Here is a 21,416-nt window from a genome sequence, read left to right on the forward strand (position 1 = left end):
TGTGGCTTTCTGCTTTGCTGGTTTTTACAGTTGTAGGAAAATGTGGAGTCGAAGTGGTGTGTTGTATCAGCTTTTCTCTCTTGTTTTCATGTTAGTAAATGCTGCTTAGTGATCTTTGTTTGGAGCTAATGCACTTGAGTTTCAGATTTATAGGAAGAAATCACAAATATAGTCCCCTGTTTACCTTAGAGGGATTTCAGGAGGAAAAAACCACCATATATTCAGCATTTGAGCTGGTTACCAGGAGAGAAATGTTCCTGGGTTTTTTGGGGGTGGGTTTTTTTGTTTGTTTGAGTTGGGTTTTTTGGTTTTTTTTCTTTATTTCCTGATGCAGTGCCACTGTCTAGGGAAGGAAGCAAAAACTGTATCTCTTCTCAGGCTTTATGGAGGTGTTTTCAGGAGTTCAACACTGTCTTAGCTACATCCCTTTATGAGTCCTTGCAGGTGTTACGCTTTTCTTTAGGGGCTGTTGTGAGCTTTGGAACAAGGGGTTTGCCATGTAGCAAGAAGCTGTGTTGTTGCCTGTGTGGCAGGCTGTCTGTGGGGAGGTTTTTGGGCAGGCACTGAAGCAAAGGCAAAATATTTTGTAATTTGAGTTGCTCTGTGAGGTGTGTAGGTAAAGTTCTTATGGTGCAGCAGATGCAGTTGATTATATGAAACTCTAGCCCTCTAACTTGGATGTGCTGAAGTAGGTTATTTTTGTATATGTACTCTGTAATATGCTTTCTTGGATTCAGAAGTTTTTCATGTGCAGTACTGTCCAGAACACTGAAAATAGGCACATCCACTTTAGATATTAGATTTTCCAGGGATTAAATGTGTTAGTATACCTTCTTACTGCATTCATTTCCTGTTGTGGCGATGCTAGTTCTACATCCCAGTTGTTTACAGGCCTGCTCCTGGTTGAATGCTTGCCTGCTGTTTTAATTGCAGGTGTTCTTGGGTAGAGAGGGTTGAGATTTTCACGTCAAAGTTAAGAGTTGAAACAAGTTTGTTGGCTGTTTTTCAATGTTAAACAAATTTTTTTCTTCCTAGTTGTCTGTGCAAAACCCAAACAAAACCCCAGGAAAAATGCCCAAAAGGTTGTCTTGAGTTCTAGTTAATATTAAACCTAAATTATAGAAAGTAAACTGTAATCTGAACAGAGTAAGTTTAGAGATGTTTATAGTACTCCGAAGGTGATCTGGGGAAGCTTGAGAGAATTTGGATAACTGTGTTCTTGCCCATTGCCTCATTCTGTTCTGTCCCTGCCCCCCTCCTCCCTATCCCTCCCGGCAGCCCCCAAAGATCTCCAGCCAAAACCCTTTAACCCAAGTCCTGTTTCTTGCTGCTTTTTTTTTTTTTTTGGTGGACAGGACCCCTATTTTTTGACTTTATGAAGGGCAAACTAGAAAATATCTAGGTATATTTCCAGTCTTCCTATTCAAAGGGCAAACTGCCCAGTGACTAGGTACATTTCTAACTTCCCTGTTCAGTCAGGATTAGTTTCAAAATACACAAACCTATTTCTTGCTTGCCATGTTCCAGGGACTAGAGTGTAAGTGCTTTAATGCCATGCTGTTTCATTTGCCCTTTTTGATGGGTGCCACGTTGAATACAGAAAAAAACACTGATCTGTTCCTAGGTAGCAAAGTCGAGTGCCATACAGTGGGTGGCAATAAACTTCATTAACTTTATTTTTTTTCTTCCTTTCCAGAGTTCTGTGGAAAATGCTAATACTGCACAGTCTCTAGCTGGTTTACTAAATAAATGCAGAACCCCTCAAGGACAAAGACTAGTTAATCAGTGGATCAAACAACCACTTATGGACAAGAATAGAATTGAAGAAAGGTAACAGTATTATGTGTTTCATGGACTTAGACTTACACAAGTTAGTAACTATTTTACATAATGCTCTTTCTTTTTAAGCACAAAATACTACAACCAAGAAATAATGGTGGTTGGAGGTTTTTGTGTGCTATCCTGTAACACGCTGTAGTTAAACAGAGCAGCAGATATTTTTTCCGGAGATGCACATTGACAGGTTACTGTTAGATTAAATGCTTTTTACAATTATGACATTTTAAAGAGGAGGTGTGATGTGTTTAGGTGGTCAAATGATTCGTGCTACAGGCTAAGGCAGTGTAGCAGCCACTTCCTAATTAATATTCATACTGTAAATGCTCAGTTCGTGTAATAATATTTTGATGTCATGTCCGGTTTACCAATTTAAAAAAACACAAACAACAAAACACCCAAAAGATTAAGCAGTAGTGACCTTTTCCTACTTCCAGAAAGAAACTGCCTTTGACAGCAGTGGGTCACTCTTATCATATCTTGCGTAGATATTGTGGCCCAAATATGAGTGGTCTTTCTCTTCCTTGCTCTTTCATACTGCTGCCTGTCACCATGTGACTGCCCTTACTGGTAGATAGTAGTATCAGTCGATATGAAGCCTTAGAGAATCTGGCAAATTTCTGCTGGAATGTACAGATAATTCTCAGTCCTTCAGAAGGGAAAACTGCAAAGGCCATATTCCTACTGTGTGTGTTTATCTCTTGATCATGTTCACCATGCAAACAAAAGTTACACTTTTTTTAAACTCATGCTAAATATAGCTATATTCTTATAATCTAAAACCAAACTTCATGCAACTCAAGTGATCAGCAGGTTAAAGCATTGCAAAAATCTATGTTAGTGTGTGTCTTGACAAAGCAGAGGAGGCCAGAAAACTGAATTTAACTTTGATATCTTCTCTAAGGCTTATATTTCAGATAAGACATTACAGGTATGTCTGTATATGCTGTTGGGCTTTAGCAGAGATCACTACTACCAAAAAAGAAATTTTGGCTTAGGCATGCTGATACTTAAAGAAGTTATGCAAAGAGTAGTTTTCTCTCTAGATTTCTGGACACTGAGTTATTCTGCTTCTCTACAACAAATTTTTCTACTTTTTCTAATCACTTGGAGAGTGTTGTGTAGTAACTTGATCAGACCCCACTTAGAAAAGTTATTCATGTTGACATTGAAATATTTGTCCCCAGGTTTATTGAATGCCATGTCTTACTCTTGTGTGTGTTACAAGAGCTTTCATTATTAGTTCTTGATTATGTGCCTAGTATCTTCTATTTCTGTCAGTTTTGGATACTAAGATCTGAGCCAACTTTAATTTTACGGTTACATTGGTTTTAAGATTTTGAAAGTTATTACTCCCATTTGTAGTTTTTTTATATCATGGTAAACATTGGAAATTAACTTCTGTATCGGACTACTTTACTCATTACTGTGCATCAGAAGTCCTGCAAGCTTGTGAGAGACGGTGTTTTCTTTATAAAACTGGGGTTAAATTATAGGCAGAATAAGTAACTTGAGCTGTTTTGTACAGTTATGATTATCTCTGCATTTTGTGTTGTGATTCTGTATGGCTAATGTTGACTGCATTTAGGAAAAGCTATATTTAAAGGAGGAGAGTTATGGAATCAAGAGAATGGAATTAAGCTCTTAGTGAAGCTTGTAAAGGTTGGTGTATCCAAGTGTTAGGAGGTTGAAAGAGGTCCGCTGATAACCTCCTGTATCTTGCCCAGCCACAGAATGATCTAGGCTGCAATTTGTTAAAAGTAGGTTGTTTTAATCTGTACTTATGGACACTGACATACTATAGTCATACTTTTTTAGTTTATTCTGCAGCATAGGTAAGCCTGTCTGAATGCGTATTGCTTTCAGGTACTACTTTGATGAATTTAATTCTTTGGGATAAAAGCAGCGTGTTTTACTTGTGCCATCCTCCCAATCTTAATGCTTTTCAAAGTGTGTAGGACTGTTCTTTTTTTAATCTGAAGGAACAAGCATAATAAGAGAAGCTGTTAGTGGGACTGATGAGATGTATTGACAGATTCAAACATGTTTTGAAAGATACGCAGTCACCAAGTTGTTTTCTATATGCTTTACACTATATTGTGGCTGTTTTAAGAATTACAAACTATAATTTAGAACATATAGGTGGTTTGAGAAGGAGATATCTGGACTGCTGTTCCTTTATGTTTCCTTTGTCGTCAAGGGAAGTTACTGATTATTTCTTAGCTAGAAGTGTGCCATGTTAAAGGACCCCCTTTAACACTAACCAATGCAAAACTCTTGGCAAACTAGACTGAACTACCCAAGTTGGATTGATGTTAAGTGACAGTGTTTTGAAGTAAGCCTGTTGTTTTGCTTATACAGGAGGTATTTTGACTTCACTTTTATTCCAGTAGTGTAGAATTGGATGGCTGAAAGTTTTATTTTAGTTAGACTCTTGTAACCCTCTGCTAAGACCTGTAGGTGGTGCAAGTCATCTTTTGGAGCTAAATGGATCAACTTCTTTCAGTGGTTTGTAACCTGCAATGTGGTGTTCACATTTATGGATTAATAGTACACAATGTTACATCACTAGTCCATATTAACCATCTATACACTAGCAACACAAATTAAGGTACATAGTGCACATGCTTCGGATAAAATACTGTTTGTCTGCTGGAACAGCTCTTAATTAGAACTAAGAAAACAGGGGTTCCTGATACTTGCCTGTCTTGAAAGACTTGGGGTTCTGCCCATGTCTGGCTGGTTTTCCATGATTAAAAAAATAATTATCAGTCATAAGTATACAAGATACAGCCCTGCTTCTCCCTTGTGGTGTGTTCAGAAGGCAAGTACAGGAGGTTCTTGCTCATTGCCTTATAGTCAGCATATTCCTGAAATTAAAATGTACTTGCAGAGACAGGAAGTGCAAATACGTATATTAATTGCGTAACACGATTGACTAATATAGCAAGGAACTTCAGTACGTACTGTTTATTCTTCAGATACTGGAACGTCTGAGAAATGTGGCACAATGTAAAATAATCCTTGATCTGTTTTGCCCCATGAAGAGAACTCATGCTGATTATGTTTAATTTTTTTCTATTTTTGAGGGGAAACTATCTGATATTTATACATAGCACAAATATAAGATTCCAGCTCACCATTTTGGTTCTCTATACATACTGTGGCTGAACCTCTTATACATCTATGTCCTGTGATAGAAGAGATGCAGGGGTCTCAGAGGAGTTAAAGGCTATACTCAAACATCACTTGTTCTGATTCAAGCCTGTTTTGAGCTTTTCTCTTATGTTCCTAAATATCATGCTGCATGGCGGCCACATTGTAGAAACAAGTCCTATCTCTAGTAGAGTGAGAAAGTAATAGATTCAGGAAGCTTGAGGTGAAAAAATGGCTAGCAGGGTACAATTTCCAAGTTTGTAGAACATGCTCATGAATCAGTCTTGAATGACAAAGTAGCAGCTTGTTTAAAAATGAAAAAAACCCCAACTTGTTGCTGGCTAGTGTAGGCAGGCTTGAATGCCTTTACAGTGCTGTATATAGCAATAAGTTAACTCACATACGCTTTCTCTAGCAGATAAATGGACGGACAGACTGGGGTAATGCATATAGGATAGCTCGGAAGCTATGTGACTGGGTGCTCATCTCAGGTGCACACGAATACACAGCGTGGATGAGAAACAGCCAGGTGAAATGAGAAGTCTGTGCATTGCAGGCCTGTGATCTCCCTCAGATTGCAGAAATGTGATCTTGCAAGTGGAGTGCTGTAGTGCGTGCTCTCTACGAACGGCTGGCAGGGAAGATGGAGGGGATGTGTTGCTGCAAAGGTACGGATTGAATGTGCAGAGCTCTGCTGCAGAGGGAGCAGCGGGCCTATTGTGAGCTTATGGGTCAGGATTAGAGAGGGGACAGCAAGGCAAGTGGCATTAATTACAGTGAGCATCTGCAGCACACCTGCCCCATCAACATGAGGAAGTGGACTAAGCTGCCTTGAAATGACAAGAAGAAACATGATCATAGGCCGTGGCTCTCTTGGAGGACTTGAGCCACCCTGGCACATGCTGGAGTGAAGCGTGATACTTGCATTTTTGTACATGCTGGCAGGTGAACGGGAGTCAGCAGTGTGCCCTTGCAGTGGCAAAGGGTGACTGTGTGCTGGGCTCCACTGGTATGAGCAAGTTGAGGAATGTGATTGTTCACATAAGCTTGGTAGTTGTGAGGCTGCATCTAGAGTACTGTATCCAGTGTGGGGCTTTGCAGTACAGGTAAATGGACAAACAGGAGCTGGTCCAGTGGAAAGCCACTGAGCAGGATCGTGGGCTGCAGCATGTGGTGTATGAGGAGAGGCTGAGGGAGCTGGGTTTGTAGCCTGGAGAAGAGAAGGCTAAGGGGCAGACCTCACTGCTGGTTTCAGCTGCCTAGTGGGTGGGAGTTACTGAGAAGGTGAAGCCAGGTGCTTCTCACAAGGGCACAGCAAAAGCACAAAACAAAACAGACACCAACCTCGCCAAAGGACCCTCCAGTGGGATATAAAGAAAAAAATCTTCACTGTGCAGATGGTCAGACTCTGGAATGTATGCTCAGAGAGATGGAGGGATCTGTGTTCTTGTTCAGTGTTCAGCTTGTTTTCAGCAAGGGCTGGAACTAGAAGCCTTGAGTTCCCTTCCAACGTAAATTGTTCTGCATTAGGTTTTCGCTGCTTTTGTGTTCTTTTCTAACCTGCAGCTGTCCCTGCAAAGCATTGCAGATAGGCTTTGTTGCCTCTGTCATTTGTGGTTAGCAGCTCTGGAAAGACCTTCGGTACTTTTCCTAGTACAGCTCAGTACTTCTCCACAGCAACAGACTGATTTCAGGCAGTTAAATTAGTTAGGTGGTGGCCTGCATCCTCAGTGAGGGAGGGGAGAACTTGACCGACTTGGAGGTTTGTCTAAATGGCTTAATTAAAATGCACTTTAAATGCTGGGAGTGCCCCTAATGCCTGTGAAGAAGCTTCTGAAATACAGGTTGAATCTGAACTGGTGGAAGACAGAAATGTGATTTGTTATTCTCGTGGAGATCCTGATGCGATAAATATTTCACATGAAAGAAGTTGTCATTCCAGTGACATGAAAATGGTGTTGGCTTCCCAGTAAGCCTCTAGAAATGTTAGAAAAATGTCACCTTTGTCATTCCAAAAGTTATCGTCTCTAAGTCCCCTAGAGAAATGTTTGGAGCTTGAAGCTCTCAATGCTTCTTTAACCCTCTCCCCTCCCTTCACCTGTGTTTACTATTTTCAAAACTACTAGATCACCTGTATTTTCATTTGGGTTTGCTTGTAAACCTGAGGTTGACAGTGAGTGCTGTCTAGAAATATTAAACAAAAGCTCTACTAGTCTAGCACATGTCAGACAGGCCATGTCACTAGGAAGGAATTTGCCTCAAAATCCCAGGCACTTGAAACCTATTAAAAACTTAGATTCTTGTGTTGCAAGAGACTTATTTTTAGTTTTCTCATTTGAGGAGGGAACAGAGGGATGTAACCAAGAGCTGAAAAAAGACTCCTTTCATGACACCTTCAGGTGTAGGAAAGACATTGCTGTTTGAGCTGGAGAAGTGCCTGAGAGCTGTTTGTATTCTGCATGTTATCTAAATCATTTGTCTTCTAGGTCAAGGATCAGCAATCAGCATTGCAAATCTGTAAATTATAGGTGGCATTCAGTGGTGCAGCACTGGACCGGGTAGTCATAGTATCTCCTAGTTGGTAGTTCCAGCTCGCCCACTTCATCCTGACAAGTCCTCACTTGGTGCAAAATAAATAGAAGGATTAAGCTTTTACTCAGTTTCTTTTGCATCTGAATTTTGAGGCTTAAGGGAAATGAAAACTAAACTAAAATTTGGTTGAAACGTCAAATTGGTTTTCAGATTTGTAAGAAATAATCAAATTGCTATTTATTTAGGGAAATGTGAATCTGTAGCTGGCATACTGTTCTTTTGCTCTCAGCCTGCCAAAAGGAGGTGGATGGTAATTACTGCAGTAGTTAAATTTTACTTAGAATCTGTGTTTAATTATTCAGGATTTTTTTTTTAAATCACAGCCATAAGTTAATGAAGTTTCCAGTTAAAGACTGTGACCATATGAAAACATTTACTATGTACATGTGCAAAGCTCTCTGGTTTGTCACAGTATCCTTGGCGGTCACTATTTTGAACATTGTATACAGGAATATGGTATATTATCCGTGAAAGAACAGTGAATGTATTATTGTTTCTGTCATGTTTAATTTATATCTGCAAACATTAGAAAGGTGGCATGTCAGGAAACTGCAACAGAAGCTCTTGGCAAGATAATTTTGTCTTGACTTGTATTTTAATTTCATTTATCATGTGTAAGGGTTGTAGAAGTCTTAAATCTTTTGTTTACATACAGTTTTGAGTTTCTCTTCTGTACAGAATGAATGCAAATGAAGAAATACTTGTTTTTTATGGCAAAGAAATAGAACTTGTTCAGTACGCTCTTAGTCTGCACAAGTTTAAGGAAATGCACAGGTTAGCAATTTAAAAGAGTATTACTGTTGATGGAGTAGTGTAATAACATTTTAATTTTAATAATGTATGGAAACTTGTAAGGAATAAAACACTTAGAAAAAAATAATAATGGAAATACCTTTCCTCAGCTGTCTCTAGTCTTTGAAGACCATGCAGTAATATTGTTTTATCACTGGATCCCAAAACGCCATATTTAATTAAAAAGCAAGACTGGCACAAAACCTCCACAGTGTAAGGCATTATGCTGACAAGCAGCCTTAGCTGCTTTCCATCTTCAGCTTCTCTGGAAGGTTTTGGGTGGGGCAGTTTCACTGTATGGAGTTTACTAATTTGCTCATGACTGTATAGTACTAGATGCGTTCTTGTTCTGTCATCTTCGTTGTTCTTTTGTTATCATATAAGAAATGGAGGTTTATTAGTAATTCTTAAAAGATGGGCTTATGTTTTCCAGAAGCCTAAATATTATGTTGATGGAATGGCAATGTTCAAAAAAAGTATTGCGAAACTGGTTGTTCTTGTCTTTATTTAAATTAGGGTATTTTTGCCTTTATGTCCTTGACACTTGCTCACACTAGCTATTCTGTATGTAGGATTTCCTTGGTCTTCAGTGGTCAGAATTCAGTGTGAAGGTTTTCTGTTTGTTTTTGACTGTTACACATCGTGCAGCAACCCTTGACACTGAGTTATTTCGTAGTTGGCTGACATTGTCTGTAACCACTTTTGATATAAAGTTGTAGTCATGCTTCCCTGACTGTGGATTGTTGCCAGTTCCCTTTTTATTGGCACTAGCACTAGTGTTCATGTAGCTGCTTCGTTCAACTTTTGATGGGGAATTTAGCATGCTAAAATAATCAAGGATGTAATGTTGTATAGCATCTAATCCAGTAAAACTAGGCAGTTGCCAAAGGGGGCAATCCTAGTTCCCTTTTCTGGCCTTCAGCTCCTGCTGCTCCCTTTTTTTGGTTTCGTAAGTACAGAATAATTTGCTTTGGCCTGTTCACCTGATGAAAACTAATCCATGACAAAGTGAGGAAGTTGTCATCTAAAATGAATCCTTTTGCTCCTCTGCAGCTGGTCCGTGACCTGCTATCATCATAAACATGAGAAGATTAACATCTTAAATGCAGATCAAGCAGTACCACAATCCTGTTCTTCAGATTTAATAATCTGACTTGTGTTTGCTTTTTCTTCATATCTTGATTTTTTAGAAGTTACACTAATTAATTTATATTGTGAGTTGGATTACCAAACTTGCTGTAGGAGGGTAAATAGGATATCTGCCTATCCTCAAATTGGAAAAGTGTCTGATTCTGTGGAATGGAGCTGTTCACTACCATTGCTGAATAAACCTGCCTTTCTGACAAATTCACTATGAAGATGCTACTTGAATTTTAGCTCCTACAGAAGACAGACTATGGCAATTTTATGAAAAATATGTGTATGGAAATAAATTAATAAATCTAGTCTTCTGTAACATTGGGAAGACAGAAAGCATGTATCTGACAAAGTCTTTGGGAGATACTTGGAGAATGTTGTTTTATGAAATATCCTCTTACCACTTTTGTCTATACAGTTCCTTGAGGGTAAGAGACTGTTTGTTTAGTCCAGCAAGACTGTGCTCGGTTTTTGAGGTGGGAGAGGATTTGCTGTGTAAAACATCTTATGTTCAAAATTCAACTTTGCTGATGGATCTTCTGTGTGTTTTTTCTTCTATAAGCATGCATGTTTAAAAGTTTATCATTCTGTGAAGTAGCAGGTTGCTCTAAGGTGAGAATTGTCCCTTTTCACCCCAGCTCCTCTCCTGTGAAGCTGTTTAATTTGTTAAGGGTAATAATTTTGTTATTTCTTAGCTGAGAATGGGGAGAAGCAGTGAATCAAATCCAAATAGTGCTGTTACGTAACACTCTAGTGCTGAATGGCAGCTCTCAGTAATAATTAAAAAATAAACCTACCACTTATTTGGAAAATATAACTTTTGAGAAATGTAAGTGAAGGTTTATTTTACTTTTCGATCACTTGGATAGCTGACTGTTACTGTATGTAACATACCCAGGCTGTGGAATGGGAAATAAAAGACACTTGGTTTTGGTTTTAACAGTGACTGGGGTGATCATAGGTGTAGGTTGGATGCACAGGTGTATGAAAGTTTCTTTAGAATATAGACAGGAACAATACTTTTTGCTTTAAATGTTTTAACATTTTCAGGACCCAACTCTTGTAGAGCAGGGCTGGTCTGCTGTGGGAGTGTGGAGTCATCCCAACCGCACAGTGAACCATCATCAACAGCTGGTGAGAGGGAGATGCTGGTAGGCCTCTTTGGGTCCCTGCTGCATGGCATAGGTGTCCTTCTGTTCTGTCTGGAGAGAAATAGTGGGACCCTTGACAAGCTCTGGTCATCACCTGCCTGTAGAAATGTTCTTGAAGATCCCTCTCTCTATTGCTCTGAAACACAGCTTGCAGCCTGCAGCTCTTGGCCCTGCGAAGAGATAGGTCTGTGGTGGTAACATCAGGAGTGCTGCCAGCCTTGCCTTATAAATGAGGAAAAGACGTTTCTGCTTCTCTTACTTTTCATTGTAGGCAATTTGTGTGTGTGCCTTGGAGCTCTGCAGTTCTTTGCTTTGACATGCTTTCTGGCTTGAGGAGGCAAAGCAGAACTCTGCTTGTGTGCTGCTGCTTTATTTGCTTCTGCTTCAGAATGATGCCAAACACTCCCTTCCCTCAGGGTCTAAAAATATTGCTGTTGCAGCAGCCTGCTTCAGGAGCAAGATCTTAATTGCATCAAGTGGTACCTTGCTGGCAAGACCAAGATTTTATTTTTCTGCTGAAGAATTGTTTTCTTCTTTACCTCGCCTAATCTGCTGAGGTTGGAAAATGTTTAAACACATGTGCAAAAATAATAACTTATTGGTAACCTATTTCAGAATACATAAGACTGCAGTAAGTATCTTTGGGGGGGAAAACCCCCCAATATATTGGACTTAATTGTGCTTTTTCTAATGATCCTGTTTTGTTTTTTATTCTGAGCTCATTAGCTTGCAGCCTCACAGTCAATACATACTGCTTCCAAAGCTTTGCTTGATTGTTATAGACAATAGTTATTTTGTGCTTGGTACCCCTGATATAATCTTAGGGCTTTAATTTACTATTTTTAGGCTCTGACATAACACTCAAATGCTATATGCAGGGATTCATTTAGGGTGGGAAAGAGTCTGTTGCTTCCCTGATACATATTAATTTTATGTTACATAAATGTAACTGATGTAGAGGAGTGAACTCTGATTATTTGGAAGAAAGTATTTATTGAATTTAAAAATTTATCTGTAAGTGGACTGTTCTGAGGTTACAAATATCCAGTACTGTTTTCATGCTAGAATGCCTTGGGGACTAATTAGGAAAATTAGAAAAGGCAGGAGACTGTTGTTTGGATTTGGCTTTCTCTTTATGTTGCTCCGGTTGTGGAGCACTTTTGTCTGGCAGCTTAGTAGCACACTTTGTGTACCCAGTGCTCTGGAAGTGTGTGCAGTGTGATTTCTGTGCCTCTCTGAGGGTCTAAAGCTGCCGTTCAAACCTTAGACTCTGTATTACAAGGGACTACTTCAATAGAACTGCAAAAAATAGTCAGCATATTCATGGTTGCTTCAAGTTATAAGTTTGAGATTAAAAGACAGTAGTAGTGAGTTCAATCCAAACACCTACCCTGTAATAGTGGAATGAAGGCCAATTTCTAGTACTAAATACATCCTGAGGGCATCAGATACTTGCCTGGAGATCCCTTCATTTAGTTCATTTCTGCCTTGAGGGAGAAGGTACGGCAGGGTGGAGAAGAGCAGCAGGTAGTGATACTACCTCACACTTTTTGTGGTATCTGCCAGCTTAGAAGTGTTTGTGGGACTGTGGCTTGAGGGCATAATTTCGTAGCCAGCTTAAGCAAACATCAAGATACAACTGGGCTTGTCCACAGCTGGCCAGCCACCCCAGAGTGAGGTAGTTCAGGGGAGCCGCACTGATGGAAAGCTAACACAGCCACAGCAAATGAAGATACATGTTTAAGGAGGGGACTGCAACTGGGAGCATCACCTTCAGTGTCAACCTGAGGTGTCTGCAGCTACCTTTACCAGACTACCAGGTTTTTTTCCTCCATGCTGTGTGGCTTGCCTGTGTAAAGAGCAGGACAGCTTTCAAGCTGTACTGCTGAGCCAGGTCATGTTTGGTCTCTATGACTTTTGTTTCTGCAGAGAAGTTTTGAAACTCTTTGGGTCTAGAACTGTGAATTATCGCAAAATCTTCTAAGAAGCTAGCAAGATCATCAGAGTACAAGGATTGCTATAATCTTATTGGGACGACAGCATTGTCTTTGTAAGAACGCAGACATGACGGGTAAACTGTAAAATGCATCACTGTGGGGCTCTTTGTTCCTGGTGTGCTGTTCCTGTTAATCTGCACTATTGTACAATGTCTTTTAATTGCTAGAAGCCTGTAATTTCACATCCCCCACATAAAACAGTAATGCACTTTAAGTTCTGAATTGAGGATGTATAAACACTGTTGTACACCTTCACTGTTGTCTTGATAGTTTTGTTATTTAGGCAAGCTGTATCTTATAGTTTAGCTTTTTTTTTTTGAGGTTGTAACAGTGGTTTTCAGGGAGAGTAGCTGTGAAGTCATTTGATATTGCAGAATTATTTATATTGTGTTCTTAACTGAAGAAACAAAACCAACTTTGTGCTAGCATGCTAAGAAGAAACAATAACAGGTTGCACAGTTTGTGCAAGAGCAGCAGGTGGGAAACAAGAACTTGAACCATTTCATGTGGAGGGGAATACATGTCAAGGTGCAGGCTGCTTTTTGGCAGATGGGGTAGGTAGAAGCCTTGCTTACCTGGGTGCAGGCCTGTTGGAATTGGCTGGGTTGTCTGCTTCTGAACTACAGGCCCTTATGTATGCATGTGTATTTGGGAGAGCTGAAAGAGAGCTTATACAGATGAACAACTCGTGACATTCACTCAGGCATAAGATGTTGGACCCAAATTATATTGTAGGGCCAAATTATATCAATTTCATTACAATAACAGAAAGAGTTTGACCCCTTACTTGGGATATTCTCTCGTATGTAAGATGTGCTAGAGAGGTATGTACACAACTCACCTAGAGAGCAATGTTCTGAGTTGTTGATGAAAGAAAAACCTGGATTCAAATCTTGTCTTCAAAGTACTAGAAGAACTGGTGCTTATGGTGAGTCCTCTGCAAGGCTGCTCCTGCTGCTTGGGTAAATATTGCCATCAGCTGGAGGCTCGTCACCAGAAATCAGAGCAATTTCTGCCTGCACAGTGTCCGGTGTGAGCTGAGTGGGGGATTGAGAAGATCAGTGATACTAAGCCTATGGTGTATGAGTAAAACAAAATGGCTTTTGATGGTATTAGTTTCTCTAAAACTGCTGGTTCCTTATTGCTCAGGTTTTGTGTTATTTTTATTTCAATTTGTTTACAAAGATTGCTCCAGTTACATAACAAAGTCTTCTGTGCATAAGTAAGCACTTCCAAAAGCATGTGTGGGTTGTCTAGATAGTTTGCATTGTTATTTCTTTGTGCTTGTCTGAGAAGTTTTAAATGTTATTTTTATAAATGCATGTAACAACTCTGATTGTATTGGGGGGCAAAATGACCTGAGATGGTCCCTGTGATTTTTATGCTGGTAAGATGTTTGATAAAGTAGTTTTCAATATCAGGCTTTGGATATCTGGTTTAGGCTCCTGTGTGCCCATGTTAGGTATCTGTCTTAATACTTCAAGGATGTAAAGCATACTGGGGTTCTTTGCCATGAAAAGAGCTTTGCAAATTTAAGGTGATATTTACTGCTTACCTGAGATAGCGACAACTGGACTTTGGCTGATTTTTTAGAGAGATGCAGTTTGTCTAGGGAACAATTGGGTCACCAGGAAGAAGTTGACAAAGGTTACTTAGGACAGTGCCTCACTTATTTCTGGCTGGAAAACACAAATGCTGGTAATCAACTACAGCAACTTGCTCTAGTTTGGACTTCCTCCAGGGTGTTAAAATCCCAAGTGCTTTGTGTGGAAAAGAAAGCCCAGTTAGAACAGGTAAGATGGTGGCTTGGCTTTGCCCTGCCCTCCTATTAAAGAGGCAGTACCTGAGGCTGTAGTTTATTACATTATTCTGGTAATTTCCATAGGATTAGAAAAGAAGAATTTATCAGTTTTATATGTCTGGGTTAAGCATGAGTAGGGAGGGTTTACCTTGGCTACATTGGATTAAGAAGAGATCTGAGTTTGAAAGAAACCCCAGGGAAACTGAAATAATGGTACATGAAGTACCACTTCCCTTTGTGTAAAGGAAATATGAAATTAAACTGGTATAACTGTGCATATTCTGAAGCTTTTGTGGTGACATGAAAGTCTTAGCGTATCTTAAAGCAGTCCTTAATATGCTGCTTTTGTAAGTGGTGTTTCTCTGATAAAATTCTCTATAATCAAGTTGAACAGTTGGACAGAAAAGTTGATTTTATTCTACAGTCAGAGAAAACCTTTAGCAGGCAGAGAATACAAATGCATGCTCTTCAGAAGACTCAGCTGTTGTATAGCCAGGGGAGTTAAAACCTTTAAGATCTTCTTAAAAGTATGTCAGCTTCCCCTGTAAAAGAGTGCATTCTTAATTTGGTTTCAGTGTTAACACTTTTATCCTTGTGTCATATGGAACTTTTAGTTAGTACAGTTTTTTCCCCATGAAAATGTTTACCAGAATTTGGGATTTTAAGTTACTACTCTGTACTAGTAATTAAACATATATATTATTAATTATTAAATATATATATTACTGATTATATATGGATCCAAGTTTCATAATATGCTAAAAACCCACAGAGTTCTTTTTCTGACCAGAGGTGCTTACAGGAAGTGTTCTCCTTCCTGCATGCACGGGGAGGCACAGAACTGCCCAGGGTTTTGCAGGATGTTAGTGGAGGAGAGATTTAAAACCTGGGTGCTTTATAAGTCAGCTTGTTGTACAGCTCACTGGTGTGTTAGTGGATTTTTTTGTGCTCACCAATCCTGCTCAGGCATTGAAAAGATTCTCTTCGTTCTAACTCTGATCTTTTATTTTAACCTGTTAGTTATTATTTCTACAGACAGGATTCTTTTCATCCTTCTATGAAATCGGTATACGTCAGTCTTAATGAATGTTTTCGCATTGTTGTGGCTTAATTTCAGCTGGCAGCTAAGCCCCACACAGCCGCTCGCTTGCTCCTCCCCTGGTGGGGTGGGGGAGAGAATTGGAAGAGTAGAAGTGAGAAAACTGCTGAGATAAAGACAGTTTAATAGGTAAAGCAAAACAAGGAATTCCTTCACTACTTCCCATGGGCAGGCAGGTGTTCAGCCATCTCCAGGAAAGCATCACACCTAACGGTGACGTGGGCAGACAAACACCATCACTCCAAACATCCCCCCCTTCCTTCTTCTTCCCCCAGTTTTATACGCTGAGCATGACATCATATGGTCCGGGATATCCCTCGGGTCAGTTGGGGGCAGCTGTCCCGGCTGTGTCCCCTCCCAACTCCTTGTGCCCCCCCAGCCTCCTTGCTGGTGGGGTGGGGTGAGAAGCAGAAAAGGCCTTGGCTCTGGGTAAGCACTGCTCAGCAGTAACTAAAACATCCCTGTATTACTGAGGTTGTTTTCAGCACAAATCCAAAACGTAGCCCTATACTAGCTACTGTGAAGAAAATTAACTCTATCCCAGCCAAAATCGGCACACCTGTTAACTTAAACTTTTATATCTAGCTCTGTAGAAGCCTAGAAATATAATTAAAACCTCCTGACAACCTCTGTGTTGTGGCAGTATTGAGTGCAGTAACCTTAAAATTGTGATGAAAAATGCTGCATAGGTGTAGCAAAGGAAGAAGCAATCTTTTCTGATGTCAAATGAGATGTAAGCCTTGATGGAACAGAAGCATTGTGATGAGACTTGGGAAAGTGTGTGCCATTTATTAGATGAAAAACAGATATTTGTTCCTTTTTTTTTGGTGTGGAGTGTTAGTCTTTTGTCTGTTAAGAGGCGTCTCGTGGACGTACTATTATCAACAACAAAATACAGGAAAGGATGAAATGCTTTCTGTTGGATTCCAGAATATCCAACAGAAACTTGGAGATAGGTGGGATTTTTTTCTCTCTTTCTCTAGAAGAGCACACTAAGCCTAATATTTCTTGTTATTGCACAGAATTCAAAGCTGATAAATAGCCATGGTTTTGAATAGCAGGAAAAAAAAAGGGGGGGAGGTATAATTTCCAAGTTCAAGAAAAGTACTTGTGTAGGTTTTCAGTTATATTAGCTGAATTTTTTTTTGCTGTTTTTGTGGTTTAATTTGCAAATTTAAATAACTGTCTTGAAACAAATATTTCATTTATGTTCTAGTGTGGTTTCACTAGTTATAATTGTTTGTTATCTTGACTGTGTTGCCTTAGATCTGTGGTGGAAAGTTTTGCCTTATTCTCCTTTCCCTTTTGGCTGTGTGGCAGAAACAAGTTATCCAATGTTGTCATCTGTTGTTAGATTACACTTCCTTGGATTTTTTTTTATTTGTTTCCTTTCATATTTTTCTTTTTTGTTTCCTCAGTCAAGCTTTATGTTAAAAGCAACCTGTCATTTGATTTCATTATTACTTGGGACATTAGGCATGGCTTACAGTTGCATTATCTTAACATAGCCCTTTCTATTCAGCAACTGTGTATGTATTCTTACCATACAGGAAATTGTTATGCAAAATGTGGCATGAACACAAACATGTCAGCTTTATGTTTGTGGTTGGCAAATATAAGAGGGGGAAGATAGAACAGTACTAGGAAGGTCATGAGATGTTAGTCTAATTAGCATGGTTTTGGCAGAGGAAAATTGTATCATGCTGATCTGAGAACTCTTTGAACTTGTCATTGTTGTGGACAAAGGAGGAAAAAAAAAAAAGAAAAAGAATAAATTAGAGCTTTCAAAACGCCTTTGACAAGTTCTTATCCAAGAGGCTGTTGAACAAGCTGAGGGAGTCGTGGGATAAAAGTGAAGGGGTTGTTTATGTAAAAGGCACAAGCAAAAATGTTTTAATCTTGGCAAAGGTAAGCTCAAGAGTCCAGAAGCTGCACTTGAGATATTCTCTAATGATCAGGATAGCAGCTGGCTAGTGAGGTGGTGACACAAATAAGGACCAAACTTCCAAACTTTTAATGGAAACCAAAATAGGCTGACTGGACAGAACAGGGATGGTTTGGATTTTAATGAGAGTAAATATAAAGCAATGTGTATAGAAAGAAAGAATGTAATCTGCCTGTGTCTTACAGAGCTTTACATGGATTCAGAAAGGGTGTTGGGCATCTGTGTGTCAGATTGAAGGCAAGTCTCTGTGCAGTTGGGTTTTAAAGATAAGGTACGGTGGCATTATGGAAACTGTTGCTGCTGGTCTTTTCCAAGTGCAAAATTTAGTAAGTTTCAGAAGTGATTCCATGTGTATATATCTATATGCTAGAATCATTGATTGTGTAAGGACCTCTTTGAAGAGAAACTAAATACTCTGGCTTTAAACATAAGCTATCAGAGGGCAAGGTGGCATGTAATGTAGAGGATGAACGTGAATTTTTCACATTCTTGCATGTCTGAGAGTGGTCATCAAAAAACAGAGAAAATAGTTTTTATGCTGGAAATTTTAATGTGGAAATCATGCAGTAGTCTGTAGCTTAAGCGGGTTGGATAAAACCATCAAACCCTGGTTTCCTACCCCAGGCGAGAGTAGTATTTTTCTAGATTAAAATTCACTTTTATAATTGGAGAAACACTCCAAATGTGTCTTGCTTTCTTCCTACTACTTTCTTTAAGTGAAGAAAGTGTGCTTTAAACCAGAACTTCATGCAGATTTACAGGTAATAAAACTTGAAGGCATTTTGAAGGTATTTGCAACTTCTGCCTTTTTATGGGCTGATGTGTGGTGATATTTTGGTAACTGAGAAGTAATAAATAGGTTTACAAATCTTGAATATCACCTGGGAAGCGAGAGGGAGAGGACATAATATCAGAATAGTACAACCTCTTGAGTGTTTGCCATGATGATAAATGCTAGAGACCAAGCAAGTTAACAGTAAGAACACATGGGTATACTTTATGGACAAGTTCTCAGTGAATCTTGTCTTGTTTTTGCCAAAGGAATTGTTTCCACATTACAGGACTAAAAATGACCAAGTTACTTGGCTCTTGTGAAGAGGAACAAGTTGGCAGATACTGCCCCTAGTTTCCGTAAGCTCTGACAGAGGCAGAAGATACTTTGTGGGGAAGACCTGCAGATGGGATTTCTTCCTTCTGTAATCCCTTGGGGAAGGTAGGCAGACATCTGGTTAGTGGGCTTGTATTTAGGCTGTTAAGCTGTTGTATCAGGTGTCTTTGGGTTTTGTTTTGTTCTTTTTTTTAATACTAGAAAAAAATCTCGTCTTTACAAAGTATGTTTGGTCACCAGTTGCTGCTGGTGCTTCTGAGAAAACAGTTCGTGATGTAGGTCTTAGGTCTGCTAGGTAAATTTGTAGAGATTTTTAATAAACACGGCAATGTATCTGCTGTGACAAGATCACATAATTCTTGTTATTCCTCCAAACCATTTGACAGAAACCTGAAAGCTAGAAATTGTGCTCAGAAACACCAACAGGGATCAGAATTCGAAATTATTTGGCTATTATGACATTTCTTATACAAATGTTGTTCTGCTGTCCTGCAGTAGGTATCTTAAGAATATTCCTGTCTGCTTCTCACAAGCTCGGTATACATGCTGAAACTTAAATGGATATTTTAGAGATTCCGCGTGTTTCCTATCCTTTTTGGAAATAAAGCACCATTATGGGTTAGTAACGTCAATCTTTAAACATATTTATTAAGGCAGTAGTTGAGTGGATAAATGTAGATGTAGGATTCTTCTCTTGTCTTTTTCATCGATTTTTTTCGGTATAATAAGAAGGTTCACTGGAGTAGTGTGGGTAGAACACTTTCTGCAACAGAAGGACATTCCTTTTGAATTTTTTATGTACAGAAATGTACTGCTACCTGTCCAGGGGTCTCTCTCTTGTGTTACCTTAGACAAAGCCTTTGTTTCTTGAGGGAATGTCTTTACTACTTAACTGAGGCAGTGTACCATACAAACCTCTGTGTACTGTTTCCAGTGTCTAGCTCTCTCTGCAGAATGCTGCATGGTGTAATGTAGAGATTACTGCTTTCAAAATGACAAAAAAAGTTTGTCATTTCCAATGCAGTTTGCAAATGCAAATGTTCCTGTTACTGAAACTGATGCATTTTTCTGCCAGTAAGCAAAACAGTAGAAATAATGTGGTGAAAGCTGTCCCTTCTCTGCTTGCGTGTCTCTAAATGAAGTTACCTTTCCTGCTGATGCCAAGATATCGATAGATAGCATGTTAATGTGATTAACCAGAAATGAACAACAGCATATCACATGTGGAGATCTCTGAAGGGGGCAGAGTTCTTCCTTTGTATTCCTAGTATGACCAAAGAACACTGACCTCTCTGGCATTCCAAAATGAACAATATCTGACTTCTTTGTTTAACTGCGAATGCAAAGTAATGCAAAATATGGAAGGATGGCAACGTTAACTGATGCAAAAAAGAAAGCAAGAAATGTATGAAAGTTCACTTACATTCTGGTGGGGAAAATATAATTTAAGGCTCTGTCACTTCTCACCAAGATTTATGCTTACTTTCAGCACTTAAAGAATATTTATTTCACTATTAAAAAAAAAACCCACCAAAAAACCAAACCAGAATGTTAGGGAGCAGCAGCAAGGTGAGGCTAAAGGGAAGGCAAGCTGCGAGTCAATGGTGACAACAAGGCACGTAGAGACAAGTACCCTCATTGATAAGGACATAGTCCCCCAATACCTGCAGAAGGCAAATGGTGTATCTGATGACAGTAACCAGGTTCAGCCAGCAGTCTGGGTCTGCAGGCAAGTCTGTAGTGATGATCTGGGGTGAAGCAAAGAAGTCAAGTCAATGGATCACAGTCTGGATCAGTGGGGTGCATGGCCAGGCACAGGCATGGCTGCAGTATAGCTCAGGTGAGAACCGAGGACAAGTGCCTTAGCTTGAATGCAGCTTTTGAATGAAGGTGAGGAGGCCCCAGACAAGGTTTCTCACACCTCTTTATTACACAACTCTTCACAATGGTCTTCACTGGGAAGATTTGCCTTCAGGAATCCCAAGCATCTGAAACCAGTGGCAAAGCCTGGAGCAAAATAGACACAACCTTATTAGAGGCGGATCAGGTTAGCAAACATTTAAACAAATTGGACACATGCAACTCCATGGGACCCAAGGAATACGCCCACAAGTGTTGAGGTAGCTGGCCAAAGTCACTGTGGGACCTGTCTTGGTTTTCTCAGAAGGGTCATGATAGTTGGAGAAGGCTTCTAAAGATAGGAGTGACATTTACTTTCTTCCAACCCTCAAAAAGGGAGAAGAGGACTATCCAGGGAATTACAGCTTGGTCAGCCTCATCTTCATCCTTGGGAAGGTGATTAAGCAAATAATCCTGTAAAGCACTGCTAAATGTATTAAGGGCAGGGTGGTGATTGGAAGTAGTTGGCATGGATTTATGAAGGGAAATCATGCCTGACTAACCTGACAGCCTTCTACAACAAATTGACTAGCTTGTTGGATAAGGGGAGGGCAGTGAATATTGTTTATCATGACTTCAGCAGGCTTTTGTCACTGTTTCCTGTTGTGTCTGATGAAGTATAGACTGGATGAGTAGACTGTAGTGGACTGAAAACTAGCTGAACTGCCAGGCTCAAAGGATTGTGATCGGGGACATGAAGTCCAGCTGGAAACCAGTCACTAGTGGTGTATCCCAGGGATTAATACTGGGGCCATCCTTGCAGATACCCAAAATGTGACACAGTCCTGGGTAGCTGGCTCTAGCTGACCCTACTTTGAGCAAAGGGGTTGGAGTGGTTGATGTCTGGAGTACCTTCCAACCTCAAGGATTCTCATTCTGTGATCCAGGGTTGCACAGCTGCAC

General features: G+C 39.7%; 1 protein-coding gene across 1 annotated transcript in view; it reads left to right on the top strand.

Moving 5' to 3' along the window:
* Window positions 1-21,416, top strand: part of MSH2 (mutS homolog 2) — a 55,608-nt gene that overhangs the window by 6,588 nt on the left and 27,604 nt on the right. The window contains exon 6 of the mRNA XM_049833842.1: window positions 1,697-1,830. Coding sequence (XP_049689799.1) covers window positions 1,697-1,830 — 134 coding nt within the window. The remainder of the gene's footprint in view (window positions 1-1,696; window positions 1,831-21,416) is intronic.

This window comes from Accipiter gentilis, chromosome 30 (genome assembly GCF_929443795.1).
Source record: "Accipiter gentilis chromosome 30, bAccGen1.1, whole genome shotgun sequence".
NCBI classification, from domain to species: Eukaryota; Metazoa; Chordata; class Aves; order Accipitriformes; family Accipitridae; genus Astur; species Astur gentilis.